This window comes from Eubalaena glacialis, chromosome 12, assembly GCF_028564815.1.
Source record: "Eubalaena glacialis isolate mEubGla1 chromosome 12, mEubGla1.1.hap2.+ XY, whole genome shotgun sequence".
NCBI lineage: Eukaryota > Metazoa > Chordata > Mammalia > Artiodactyla > Balaenidae > Eubalaena > Eubalaena glacialis.
In genome coordinates, this window is record NC_083727.1 from 96,566,305 (window position 1) to 96,581,471 (window position 15,167).

Here is a 15,167-nt window from a genome sequence, read left to right on the forward strand (position 1 = left end):
AAAAGTTGTATAGTTTTAACACTTAAGCCCATGATCCATTTTGAATCAATTTTTGTATAAAGTGTGAGATATAGATAGAGGTTCATTTTATTGTATATGGATGTCCAATTGTCCCAGCACTGATTATTGAAAGGGCTATTTCTTCTTCCTTTGAATTACTTATGTACCTTTATCAAATAATCAATTGAGCATGTTTGTCTGAGTGTATTTCTAGGTTCTCTGTTGTGCGCCATCATTCTCTATGTGTCTGTCCCTCTGCCAAGACCACACAGTCCTGATTATTAGAGCTACATAGCGGGCCTTAATATCAGATAAAGTGATTCCTCCCACTTCATTCTCTTTTTTCTGGATTATTTTTAGCTATTCTAGGGCCTGTGCCTTTCCACATCAACTTTAGAATAAGTTTCTTTATGTCTACAAAAAAAAAGAAAAAGCTTGCTAGGAGTTTGATAGGAATTTCATTAAACCTACACATCAATTTGGGAAGAGCTGACATCTTTATTATGTTGAATCTTCCAATTCATGAACATGGTATTTCCATTTACTTAGGTCTCCTCTGCTTTCTTTTACCAACATTTTGTAATTTTCAGCCTGCATACCCTGTACAGGTTTGTTAAGTGCATAGCTAAACATTTAATTGCTTTGGAATGATCGTAAATAATATTGTGCTTTTAATTTTGGCTTCCACATCCTTACTGTTAGTACGCAGACATCTGATTGGTTTTTGTATATTGATCTTGTATCTTGCAACCTTACTGAGCTCACTGATTAGTTCTAAGAGTCTTTTGGTAGATTCCTTGAGATTCTCTCTGTAGACAACCATGCATCTGCAAATATAGACTATTTTATGCCTGTCTTTCCAGTTGTATGCCTTTTATTTCTTTTACTTGCCTTATTGCAGTGACTATATTATGCAACTATGTTGAATAAGAGTGATGAAACTAACATCTTTCCGTGTTCTTGATTTTTGGAGAAAAGCTTTCAGTCTTTCATCATTAAGTATGACATTAGCTGTAAGGGTTTTGTAGATTCTATTTATCAAATTGAGATAGTAAACCTCTATTTCTGACTTGCTGAGAGTTTGTATCATGAACGGGAAAATTGGATATCCATATGCAGAAGAATGAAATTGGACCGTTATCTCACACCACATACAAAAATCAACTCAAAATGGATGAAAGACTTAAATGTAAGGCCTGAAACTATAATACTATTAGAAGAAAACATAGGGAAGGAGCTTCTTTTTTTTTTAATTTTTATTGAGTATAGTTGATTTACAACATTGTGTTAGTTTTAAGTGTACAGCAAAGTGAATCTATTATACATACACATATATCCACTCTTTTTAAGGCTCTTTTCCCATATAGGCCATTACAGAGTACTGAGTAGAGTTCCCTGTGCTATACAGTAGGTCCTTATTGGTTATCTTATATATAGTAGTGTGTATATGTCAATCCCAATTCTTCCAATTTATCGCTCCCCACCCCCTTACCCCCGGGTAACCGTAAGTTTATTTTCTACATCTGAAACTCTATTTCTGTTTTAAGATAAGTTCATTTGTACCCTTTTTTAGATTCCACATATAAGTGATATCATATGATATTTGTCTTTCTCTGTCTGACATAGGGAAGGAGCTTCTTGACATTGGTCTGGGCAATGTTTTTTTTGTTTTTGTTTTTTAATTAAGGTACAGTTGATGTACAATATTATATAAGTTTCAGGTGTACAATATAATGATTCACAAGTTTGAAGGTTATATTCCATTTATAGTTATTATAAAATAGTGGCTCTATTCCCTGTGTTGTACTACATATCCTGGTAGCTTATTTATTTTATACTTAGTAGTTTGTGCCTCTTAATCCCCTACTCCTATCCTGCCCCTCCCCGCACCCCTCTCCTCACTGGTAACCACTAGTTTGTTCTCTACATTGGTGAGTCTGTTTATTGTTATATCCACTAGTTAGTTTTATTTTTCAGATTCCACTCATAAGTGATTTCATATAGAATTTGTCTTTTGGGTTTTTTTATATGACTCCAAAATCACAAAAAACAAAAATAAATACGTGGGATTGCATCTAACTAAAAATCTTCTGTACATAAAAGGAAACTATCAACAGAGTGAAGACACAACCTCTGGGATGGGAGAAGACATTTGCACACCAAACATCTGGTAAGAAGTTAATATCCAAACATATATGGACCTTCCATAACTCAATAGCAAAAAATAAAATAAAATAACCTGATTTTAAAATGGGCAACAGGTATTATGAAAAGGTGTCCAACGTCACTAATCATCAGAAATGTAAATCAAAACCACAATGAAGATTGGGATTGACATACACACTACTATATATAAAATAGATAACTAGTAAGAACCTACTGTGTAGCACAGGGAACTCTACTCAATACTCTGTAATGACCTATATGGGAAAAGAATCTGAAAAAGAGTGGATATATGTACATGTATAACTGATTCACTTTGCTGTACACCTGAAACTAACACAACATTGTAAAGCAACTAAAAATTAAGAAAAAAAAAGCACAATGAGATATCACCTCATATGTGTTAGAATGGCTATTATCAAAAAGACAAAAGATAACAAGTGCTGGAGAGGGTGTGGAGAAAAGGGAGCCCTCATGCACTGTTGGTGGGAATGTAAAGTGATGCAGCCACTATGAAGAACAGTATGGAGGTTCCTCAGGAAATTAAAAATAGAGCTACCAGCAACCCACTTCTGGTCCTATATCCAAAGGAAGTGAGGTTAGGATCTCAAAGAGATATCTGCACCCTCATGTTCATTGCAGCATTATTCACAATAGCCAAGACATGGAAACAACCTAAGTGTCCATCAATGGACAAACGAATAAAGAAGATGTGAGATAGATAGATAGATAGACAGACAGACAGAGAAGGGAGTATTAGCCTTAAAAAAGAAATCCTGCCATTTGCAATAACATGGATGAATTTGGAGGACGTTATGCTAAGTGAAATAAGTCTGACAGAGAAACACAAATACGGCATGTTCTCACTTATATGCGGAATCTAAAAAGTCAAACTCATAAAAACAGAAAGTAGAATGATTGCCAGGGATTGGAAGGTGGGTGGGAAGGAGAGATACTGGACAAAGGGCACCAAGTTTCAATTATGCAGGATGAGTAAGTCCTGGAGACCTAACATACAGCCTGGTGACTATAGTTAACAGTAGTGTTAGTGTGTCCTGGAAATTTGCTAAGAGATTACATTTTAAGTGTTCTCACCAAAAAAAAAAAAGTTACCTATGTGAGGTGATGGATATGTTAATTAGCTTGATTATGGTAAACACTTCACAGTGTCTACGTACATCAAAACATCGCATTGTACAGCTCACATATACAGAACTTTTATTTGTCAATTATACCTCAACAAAGTTGGGAAATGAAAAAAGAGAGAGAAAAGGTGATCTTCTCATAATTCCATTCCCCACCAGGTCTGACTGTCAGATTTGGAATCCTTTCCCCCCTCTTTCTCAATAGCACCTTGTTCCTTTTAATTGAAATAAGATGGAAATTTCAGGAAACAAGAGACAGAATCTGGTCAAAGTGGTTTTCATGCTTTTGCTCCCAATCAAATCAGCTCAAGTCTTAGGAGGGAGCATCCCCATGTCCTGTAGCTCCGGGCCTGAGAGACACGCTCCACAGACACCTCCCTGCTGCTCGCTCGGTGACCGGAGAGTTTGAGGTTATCGCTCACTAAGTCGAAAACCAGGCACTCATAAAGAATACTAAGGAATGCTCTAGTAGGAGAGAATTCTGACCCTAGTCTTACTTCTCCGAAGCAGAAACTGTGACCCTGTAGTGAAATCCAATTACAACTTCCTCTTGCTTTATTTGGAAATGAAGGATTTTTCCCAACATAATTAAAAAAAAAAAATTCAGGAGGCAATATTCCTGAACAAGGGACCCTGAATAAAGAATTTGTAGATGTAATTTATCTGCCTCAGGATACAACATAGAAATGATGCAGTGAGGGCCTACCTTCCTAAAGTAATAGAATGTTACTTTATTCTAATATTCTTTATTCAATATCTAAAGATTATTGGCCATACATTGGCTGGTAGCAGCTATTCCCATGAAAAAGTAAAATCATTCTACTGTAGTGCCAGTTGCTCCGGCCACATTTGGGATTTTCTTAGCTATCCCTGATAATAGGACCCCACAAGTGGAGTGCCAGACTTCCTAGCTCAAGTAGGAGGTGGCGGCCGGGATAAAAGTGGCCCTGCCATTAAACGTGCACTGGACACACGGCTGCTGGGCACCTGGGGCCTCAGCAGGCTCTGTATGAGGAAAGAGAAGGATTAAACCAAGCCTGGCCTCCCCAGGGTTCACTCCCAGCTCTTCCTAACGTGGCGCTTCAGCCACCTTAATGAATGAATAAACTCAACTATCTAGATATATACTCAAAACTAAAAGCAAAACAAAACAAAACCCTGATATCATGAATGAGTGTGCGTTGACCATGGCTTTGGTTATCTGCGTAAAGTCATCTGCGGAGATTTAGCCCACGGGTAGTTTTAAGTCACTGTAAGTAAGCAGCCATGATATTGGAGATTTATTTCCCATGATGAGAAATATTTGTGGGTTACTTAGTGTAAAATAACAGAAGGAGAGAATGATGTATCTCTACTAGGCATTTCAAAAGTGCAGTATATCATCACATGCTCTAACTGAAGAAACAGACATTTGCCTGAAACTTGCAACAAAAATGCCATTTTTCTAAATTTGATAACAGTTTTTATCTTGGGACGTGGGAGTACGGGGAGTGGCTTAGGACTTTTACTTTCTACACTCAACATGTCTGTGATGTTTAGAGACTTTAATAAGAACAATGTATCACTTTTATAATTAAGCAATTACAACAAAAATCAAGTAATAAATACTGTTCTACATCATAAATGCTGAGTCAACCCTTGTTTAAAAACGAGAGAGATTCAAAAAAAAAAAAACAAGAGAGGGAAATATTTTTAAAGGAAAACAAATCAAATGTGATAAACTCAGTGCATGCCCCTATAGAGGGACAACAAGGTGACTGTGACAGGTCTGCTTCAGAGGTGCTTTCTTCTGACAGAGTCTGGTGGTTTCTCAGTCTGTGACCCACATTTAATGAGCCTCTTTAGTTGGCTTTTCCCAGGGTTCACTCACAGTTCTTCCTAGATAATCTCAAAGCCCTCCTGCTGGAGCAAGTGTTATTTTCTAGGCAGCTCTCACCAAAGGGCAGCCTAATAATTAATAAGCTTCAGATCCAGAGGCTTCAGGGTCTCATTTCTGGCAAAGGATGTATGTGCCACACACAATAACACTGTCAAAACTTGCTGTCTTCTAAGGAGATTTTGACATCGTAACAAAAGAACTCAGTATCCTCCTAAATATTAACTTCTCCTTCTCTGAGAGCAACTCTTAAGGGCTCAGGGATTGTGTCACTCCTTGCAGCAAAATGAGGGTCTGTTTTCTGTAAAACTGTGAAGCTGTGTTTTCAGGGTTTGCTCTTTCATTTCAGATATTTCACATGTTACCAGGTTCTAAGGTCAATTGCACTATACAATCAGCTCTCCTTATCTGCAGGTTCCACATCCACAGATGCAACCAACCGTAGATCGAAAATATTTGAAAAAAAAATTCCAGAAAGTTCCAAGAAACAAAACTCGAACTGCATGCCAGCAACTATTTACAAAACATTTACATTGTATTAGGTATTATAAGTAATCTAGAAATGACTTAAACTATATGGAAGGATGTGTGTAGGTTTTATGTAAACATTACTCCATTTTATATAAGGGACTTGAACATCTGAGGATTTTGGTGTCCATGGGGTCCTGGAACCAATCTCGAGGGACTGTGTATTCCAGACAAGGGGATCTGTAATTCAACCTGCATATTTAGAATTAAAACAGACTCCTAAACTTGCAAAGCTTTAGAGACTTGAAGAGGAATAGCATTCCATGATAGGAAATACAGTGTGCATGATAGGAAATACAATAGCATTCCATGATAGGAAATACAATTCCGATGTTCTCCGGGTTTAGCTTGATTTGGAGAAAAGGCGATGTTAACTTCAGACTTTAACAACCGAATATTTTAGATGAAGTGCCTGAATGTCCAGAAATATCCACAGAGCTTCCTGCTGTGGTTTGATCCGTAATACCTCTCTCTGACATGCCTCATTTGATATTTTAGGAGTTCGTGATGATCGTCGTCTTTGGTTTGGAGTTCATCATTCGAATCTGGTCTGCAGGCTGCTGTTGCCGGTACAGAGGATGGCAAGGAAGACTGAGATTTGCCCGGAAGCCCTTCTGTGTTATAGGTGAATATCAAACTCCTGGATACCTAGATTTATGACACCACATCCTTTTCTTCTGTTTCCGGTATCGCAGCATTTAGTTAATGTTAAAAGCTAACATTCATGGATTATTCACCATGGGCCAGCAATCTCGTGTTTTGAAAGTTCTGACTCATTTAATCCTCTTCATAACATGATGAGGTAGGTATTTTTATTATCCCCATTTTACAGATGAAGAAATTGGGGCACAGAGAGGTGAAGTGAGTTGCTAAAAGTCATGCAGGTAATTAGTGGTGAAGCTGGGATTTGAGCCAGATGGTCTGGCTCTAAAATACCCACTTGTGTCAGGTTAAGTTATGCTGAAATACATGGTTCTCGAGTGTCACTCTGAGCTTGGGAGCATTGATTTCACTAAGTATAAAGACCCCTTTTTGCTCTACAGTGTAAGCAATACCCCTTTTATGCTCTTGATCTGCTGGAACGTATAAGTGTAGTTGTCCTGGTAAAGCATGTTAATGAGCATGCCTCAAGAATAATTACAAGTATGTTTATGCACGGTAACTGTTAGACCTGATAAAGTGTTTACCCTACAGTCCCCGAATAAATATCACATCCCTGCAGCTCCCTGGCTGCTGTCCTTTCAAAGAGATTCCATTCACCTGGGTACCAGCCTGAAATTATAAAACATTCCAGAGTTAAGATCCGGCACCTCCAAGTAATATACTTAAAAGTGGATCATAAAATTGAAAACCTTAGTCAATTATATCTCAATTTTCAATTAATCAATTAATTTTTTAAGTAAGTTTTCTACATCATGGCCCTTTATCCCTAAATATTTCAGTGTGGGTTTTCCAAAATAAGGACATTCTTTTACCTAACCTTCCATAAATTGGACATTAACACAATACCTTAACTAATCTGCTGGTTGTATCGCGGTTTTGCCAGTTGACCCAATAATGTCATTTGTAGCATTTTCCCTCCAGGGTGGGACCCAGTCTGGGTCACAACTGTGTCTGGTCATCACGCTTCTTTGGTCTCATTCATCTAGAACCGTTCGTCAGCCTTTCTCTGTCTTTCCCAACACTGACATTTTTGAAGAATTTGGCCTATTTTTAAGAAATAGAATGTTATTCCTTTGGGGAAAGAAAAAGAAAACCCTGTATACAAAAGCTTGTTGTTATTGTTGATGTTGTAGTTGCTGCTGTTATTCAACAGCTACGTTTGGTTTTCTTGCTCTTTTTTCCTTCCCACTTCTTTGGTAGCCATTCAAATCCAAATGCTGAAAGTTCTTGGTGAGGTTTACTTATTTCAACTATTTCCAATCTGAGAAAGTGGGGTTTTTATTTACAAGCTAGTTTAGACTAAGCTCTTCATCAGCAGCTGGTTTGCCATTTTGTTTCAGGAGTTGGGAATTGTTGAGCACCTTTAGTTTCCTCCCTAACCCCTGTTCCTTAAGGAGGAAGTGGAGAAACCCCCTCCATGGGGACTGTAAGAGGAACCCTTTGTCCCATCTTTCCTCCCAGTGCGGTGTGAGTGGCGCACGTCCTGGGCACAGGGAAGCGGGAGGGCTCCCCACACGCATGCACGTTTCCGGAGCCACCGTTCCTTCAACCAGACGTTATGGACATGGGGCTGTGCGTGAAGCCTTGAGGTTACCGCAGTGAATCTAGTGCAATTCTAAGTTACATCAACCTTGAAACATCTTGTTTGGCCTTCACTAACGCAGTCTGTTTGTCCGGCTGCCCCTCTTCTGCCAGAGAGGTGTGGAGGAAAGTGGGTGCCAACGCCCAGCCTTGCGGCTCCACCCAGCCCCCAGGCGGGCCCACCCAGCTCTGTGGGGGTCCACCCAGCCCCTGGGGTGCATCAGGGAAGGCACTTGATTTTCCTCTGGAGGTTTTTCCTCTTTCTTAATTCCCTGCTCAAGCTACACCACAAAACACTGTAACTTGATGTGGAATTACAGCACAAGAACTTCCTGTCCTATGAGGGACCCAAACAAAACCATTCACAAGGCAGATGGTTTGGCCAGGGCTCACTCAGCTTCTACAGGATAAGGTTGGTTCACGGATGACTGCAGGAATGTTCCATTCCAGGCTTTAAAACCAATTTAAAATTGGTTTTATTCCAATTCCAGAGGCAGTGCCAATGTATTTCTGGCTTCTAAGCTAAAAAGCAGATTCTCTCCCAGATGCCTGCTGCCCTTTGATAGCTGTTCTCAGCTACGGATACATCAGCACATCTTAGTCCTTTAATCTTTCTGTTCCTGTCTCGGATCCGTTCAGGTCTTGGTGTAACGCATGGCTCTGAAGACGACATTGTCGTCGTCTGTAACTTAGCCACCTTTGCGCCCGTCAGCTGTGACCTTACAGATTTAGTGTGACATGGTTTAGATGTGGCTGGAGCTTAGTTACCACTTCAGGCCTTTTCTTCGTTTGGATATTTGACCTCTAGTGAATCTATCGCTTTGGAAGAAAATTTCACGGATAAATATATAATGAATCCCCATTAGAACAAAAACAAGATTTGTACTTACATTTAGGATAACTATGCACTTTTCAGTCTTTTTTTTGAGGTTCGTGTAATGGTTTGATTCATGGTCCAGATGAAGCAATGAAATAGTGAAACGTGTTCAAACGTGGGTCTTGAGGATGAGGTCAGTAAGATGTAACCTACACAGAGGAACCGAGGTCACCTGCCTGAAGGCGGCAGGCTGTAGCAGGTGGCTGCTGGGGCCCTTTCTAGGCCTGCTTAATAGGCCCATAAAAAAATGATTGATGTCAGGGGTTAAACGATAAAGCAAAATGTAAAGTGAACCCTGGATTTCCCTCGTTTGGCCTAATTTACCATGGCAAAATGGACAAAGAAGTAGCATCTCCCTCATCTGTCCGTGATAACTGTTGTGAGTTTGGAAATGTAGCTAACCTCTCTCAAGAGTCCATGTATCTGTAAGATTTGGTTACTCTGAACATGCCAAATACACACCCAACACTTTTAGAAGGCTTGAGCATTCAAGAAAGGATCCAGAGAAGACTGGTAGCCTGCCTGTGCCTGCAGCGTGGGGAGTGCTTTCTGGAAGCACCCCTGTGTTGTTCTCTCCAGCTGAAACAGACCAAAGCTACTACAGCCGTCACCTAGCGAGCCCTGCAGACCAACTGGTAGTATTTGGACACAAGGTGATAGAGGCCCACGAGCTGATTCCCAAAGACTGCAGAACTTCCCCTCCTGACCTGCCCACCCCTCCACCCCTGCACTGGAGCCAGAACCAGGGCATTTCCCAATATTGTTGATTTGAGAAATCATAAAATCATTATATTCTTGGGTTTGAAAAACATATTTTAAACAACTGTAACCTAAGGGAAGAAAAAAAAATCTATTCAATTGTTTTTTAATTAGATGTTCTCTTTCATTACCATGTTGATTTATCTCTGCTTGATTTGAGGAGTTTGCTTTGAAAATTGGTAAAAGCTTATCTTGAATTACAAAATTCTTCCTTATACCTATGCGTTCAATTTACATCTCTCCCCTAAGACGCTGTTGAAATAACATTTCTACATACATCTGGGGGCCATAATCGCTGCCCTACGACTGGGAGAGTCAAGTACCTTTGGGGATATCTGACGAGCTGCCCTCATTTACCTGGACCGGCTGCTTTCTGATTTCTCTACATTCAGACACAACTCATTCCCTCCGTGGCCTCAGTATTGAGAACGTATGAAATAACCTCGAAGACGGAGTTCACAGTCACTCCTTTTCTAACTTCTGTTAAGGACCTACCTGAAAGTTGCAAACCGTACCAAAGGCTGGTGCTTAGATCACGACGAGGAGCCTGATGTGTCAGGAGGCCAACCGGTTCCCTGTAGCCGCGGCTTTTCTGGATGCCCCAGTGACTCTGTCTAGAGACATATGTAACAGGGCCATACTTCTCAGTCTTGCAGTGCATCTCAGGGAAGCAGAAAACACCAGCCTCTGGTTAATCGTGGATCTGTATTTGATGCTAAACATAAGTCGTCTTTTTTTTTTTTTAACTTTGGGTTTTTTTATTTATTTATTTATTTATTTATTTATTTATTTATTTATTTATTTATTTATTTATTTATGGCTGTGTTGGGTCTTCGTTTCTGTGCGAGGGCTTTCTCTAGTTGCTGCAAGTGGGGGCCACTCCTCATCGCGGTGCGCGGGCCTCTCATTATCGCGGCCTCTCTTGTTGCAGAGCACAGGCTCCAGACGCGCAGGCTCAGTATTTGTGGCTCACGGGCCTAGTTGCTCCGCAGCATGTGGGATCCTCCCAGACCAGGGCTCGAACCCGTGTCCCCTGCATTGGCAGGCGGATTCTCAACCACTGCGCCACCAGGGAAGCCCCTCAAATTTGGTTTTGAGAAAGATAATTCGGACTGCACCTTGGAGGATAACTGGCATAGGGAAGGAGGAGTGGGGGATAGATCTGTGTGTAAAGGAGTGACCATAAAGTGAGAATATTATTAAAGAGTTTAGGGATAAAATAATGCTATCAACCCCATCTCTCAACCAAATGCTGAGTGCTCCAGATGTTAATAAAAGCGTATGTTGATACTGTGACTTAAATGTTGAAATCTTTGAGCATCGAGGAGACGGTTTTAAGCAGTGCTGAGCTGTGCAGAGGAGGTGGTGGGTGACACCTGGGCATGCAAGGTGCTTTTACCATCTTAGCATCCTCAGGCTGGGGCATGCTTCACACAAGTTGAGTGATTCTCAACCACTGCGCCACCAGGGAAGCCCCATAAGTCGGTTTTTAATTGCTGTTTTAGCACTTCTCCTTCAGTGTAATATTTCCACAAGAGGACAAAAGAGGCAAACGTCAGCACGGATATTTCCCCCTGAATGGAGCATGTATGCCTTTGACATGCGATAACAGTCACTCCTGAAAATGCCAACAAGTGTATTTTTTTAATGAGAAGAAAATAACCAGTGTCTTCTTTGGCTAAAACAAAATTGGAGCCTTTATTAAAATCAACCACACAGCCAAGGCCACTCTAATATATCTGTGAGTTCATCCTATTAAAAGGCAGCTTCAGCTGCTAATGTGTTGGAAAGCTGTATCAGAGACTCTCAGACTGCCCCTGGTTCTGAACTGAAGACTGAGACACCATTTTTCTACCTCTCCAGGTTCTCCATCTTTGGTTCCAGGAGACATACTCAACTGCGTCATTTTCTATACCTTCTAATCTCCTCTGCTCTTTAGTAGAAGTTATGTTCTCTTGGGTTATTTCCTGTCAGTCATATCCTCTTCTGCTGTTTCTCTTTCCGTCTAAGTGTTCAAACTCCGGTGCATGTGGTCGCCTCCATGTGATTCACTGGACCATCTGAGGACCATTGAACCCTGTTGGGATGATTGACCACAGAACATTAAAGCCATTTCAATCCTTCTAATTAATAAGAGCTGATATTTATTGAGACTTGCTACATGATGGGTACTGCTCTTGAACTCTGTAAATATTGTCTTATTTAATCCTACATGAGTTTTATAATATCCTTTATAAGGATGAGGAAGTAAGCTAAGGCTTAAGAAACTTGTCCAGAGTTAGAAAGATGGTGAATGAAAGAACCAGGATTTCAGTCTAGAAAAATATACCTACCTGATGAGCTCTTCTCACTCACAACACTTCTGACACCTAATGTGTGGTGGTTTTTCCTCACACCAACCAATTCTCCAACTTTCCGGACACCAACTTGGTGTTCAACAACTCAGTACAATCCTGACACTAACAACTGGTATTAGCACAGACCCTGCAGGTTCAGGGCTTAGTCCCACAGGACTTTCCCTCCTCGACATCAGATGCCAGCCACAGTGAGGTGCCCAGGCTAACACACTTCTGCCTGGCTGACTAGAGTTTGGGGGCTCCAGTAACTCCCCACCTCACTAGAATGACACAGAACTCAAGAAACTGCTGTACCTTATATTACATTACATTATATTATATTATATTATAGCTATAATCCAAGAACAGCAGCCAAATGGAAGAGGCACACAGGGCAGGTATTTGGGGCAAAGGACTGGGTAACATGCAGTTTCCGTGTCCCCGCCAGGCGCCCCGCCTCCCAGCACCCATATGTTTACCAACCCGGACACTCTCCAGTACCCATGGTTTAGAGATTTTCATGGAGCTTTTACTCCAAAGGCACAAGTGATTAAATCATTGGCTACTGGTGATGGAACTCCATCTCCAGGCTCCTTTCCCTCCCCAGAGGTCCAGGGTGGGGCTGGCCCTCTCATCACACCTTTGTCTTTCTGGTCACCAGCCCCCATCTTGAAGCTCTCTAGGGACCCCCAGCCACCTCGTTATCGTACAAAAGGCACTTGTCATGCCAGAGATTCCAAGGTTCAGGAGTGTGTGCAAGGAACCCAGAACAATGAGCAAGTATCTACTTCCCAGAGTACCACACTACCCAACTGTGAGAAGATTGCGCTTACTGTTCATTAATATTTTTAAATTAAATTTAGTTAACCTTGTCCATTGTCATCAACTTACATTTGTAGTATTCATTATTTGTGTACAAATATTATCATTTCTAATCTGAAATCTTTGAATGAGAAGCCAGACTTCACAAAATGACATTAATTGCAGTATCAGCCTTAAATATTAGCCTTATTATTTCAACTAGATCAGGTTACCTGTGCTGCTGTCCAACCTAAAGAAGAAATTAAGCCCTAAAGTAGACTTACTTGCCTCATATAGGACTGCATACCCTTTTGAACAATGTTATCATGAGGTCCCTGGGTATTTCCTAATTGGAGGCATCTCCGGATAAGTGATATCACTCCCAGAAATGCCTTCGCATGTTTGTTCACGTTAGTAGGCCCTTGGAGACCTGTTTAGGTCACTGTTGACCTGGTGCACAAATTTGAACTTATAATATAGTTTGATCAGCTGGTAAGACTTGACCATATAGAGAATACGCTTAGAGGAAATGGATAGCTAAAGATTATTTCCCACTCCTTCTATAAACTTCAGTGGCGTACTACAATATATTGTACTAATATTCTGTACTTTCAAGTGTTATGTAAGAAAATTCATTCACAGACAGAGCACTTATTATGTGCCAAACATGACCCAAAGATGGATAAAACATGATCCCTGCCTGTAAGAGTACGGTCTCCCATGCCCGTGAAGAAGGAGGGACACTAATTATGTTGATTCAGAGCAAAGGTGATGGAGGTAGAAGCAGTCTGGACAGAAAGGTGTAGAACATCATGACCGACTGAGCAGAGTAGTGAAAGATCCCCTGCATTCTGAGCTCAGTCACCCAGAAAATGTCTACACAGTGTCCACCATGTCCAAGCGTGGTTGTAGATGCCAGGGATGCTGTGTGGCCCTAAATGGGCAGTGTCCTCCTTCCTGTCAAGCTAATATTCCAGTGGACAGAGAAAAATAATATGCAAACATATTTTTTAGAAACAAGATAATGTCAACTAGAGATAGCGTTATGAAGGATATAAACAGAGAGATTGGGGGCTTCTTTAGATCGGGTGGCCCAAGGGGGTCTTTCTAAGGAGTGGGACACTCAAGTCAACCTGAGTATTAGAGAAACCACAATGAGAAGATGTGGGCACAGATCTCTCCAGGCCAGGGAGCAGGCATTGCAAAGGTTCTTGAGACCCAGTGAGCTTGGCTGGTACCAGGAAGAGACACATGGCCATTGCGGCTGGAGCTCAGTGAGAAGTGGGAGGTGATGGACGGACAGCCACCCCTGGGGGCCGTGGGGGCCACGTGAGGGCGTATAGTTGCCTGAGACAAGGCAGCGTCTAGGATGGGCCATCAGGCAAGGGTCCAATAGATTGCTGGTGGGCCTAATGCTAAATATTTGGGTTAACAAAATTTTTGATCAGGCAACAAAAAGTATGGCTACATAAGGCTCTGGGTCTCTTGGTCATCTGTCTATACCTGTCTGAACTTCATATCGGAATATATAAATCATTACCCATCCAGAAAAATATAAACCTGTCCCTCGGACTTTTCCACTCATCTATATATCTACCCTTAGAAACATGAAATGTCCAAACTGAAAAGAAACATGTTATTTCCCATGAGCAGCAGGAATTAGGAGAAGGTGATGAGAGCTCTCCCATTCCCCTTGGAAACTATCACCAGGAAGCAATTCCCAAGGGCCTCTTAGCAAAGGACTCTGCGGCATATACTTAGTTATGGCTGCGACACAGATTTGTTTCATTTAAGGTTATTTACTTCCTTTGAGAAATTGTCCCTTTCTGCCTTGAGATGTTCTCTGAAGACTTGCGATCAGTAGGAAGCACTGAGCTGTCTCTCTGGGATCATTTTTCCAAGTGGTGCTTGGACTTTGCCAGTAGGAGCCCCCATAGCCTCAGTGGAAGTCGAGCAGTTCAGCGCCTGTACGCGCTGTGGAGATATTCCCGGCACCACTTTGCAGGGTTTGTGTCTTATTTTTAATAAATACCACAGAGCGCTCCATGCACAGCTGTGTGCAGCATTTGAGAGCTGGATAACGTGCTGTGCAGTGGGAGTCTTTTAAAATTAGATCTTAAAGCTTCTTTCATTCCTGCTAAGAATCTCAACAACAGTATAAATGCATCTTTAATTCATCAAAGAATACCTTTCTGTAACGGAATTTGGAGCTCAGCTAGAACATAGAGCTCGTAAAGCAGCACCATGTCCCTCTGAGACATTGCTTCTCTCACTCTGTAGACAGAAAAATTGAGGCCTGGCACAGGGCGGGTGCTCCGTGCTCAGCCCCCAAGTCAGCAGTGGGGCTGGAGCAGAAAGCCAGCCTCCTGTGGCTCACGGCTCTAAAGCACTACCTCTTGAGAGTCAAATTTAACTACCGTATAGTCCATTTAATCTCC

The 15,167-nt window shown here is 41.3% G+C and overlaps 1 protein-coding gene across 1 annotated transcript in view; it reads left to right on the forward strand.

Annotated features, from left to right (window-relative positions):
* Window positions 1-15,167, forward strand: part of KCNQ5 (potassium voltage-gated channel subfamily Q member 5) — a 575,434-nt gene that overhangs the window by 416,745 nt on the left and 143,522 nt on the right. Inside the window, exon 3 of the mRNA XM_061206754.1 lies at window positions 6,211-6,337. Within this exon, the coding sequence (XP_061062737.1) occupies window positions 6,211-6,337 (127 nt within the window). The remainder of the gene's footprint in view (window positions 1-6,210; window positions 6,338-15,167) is intronic.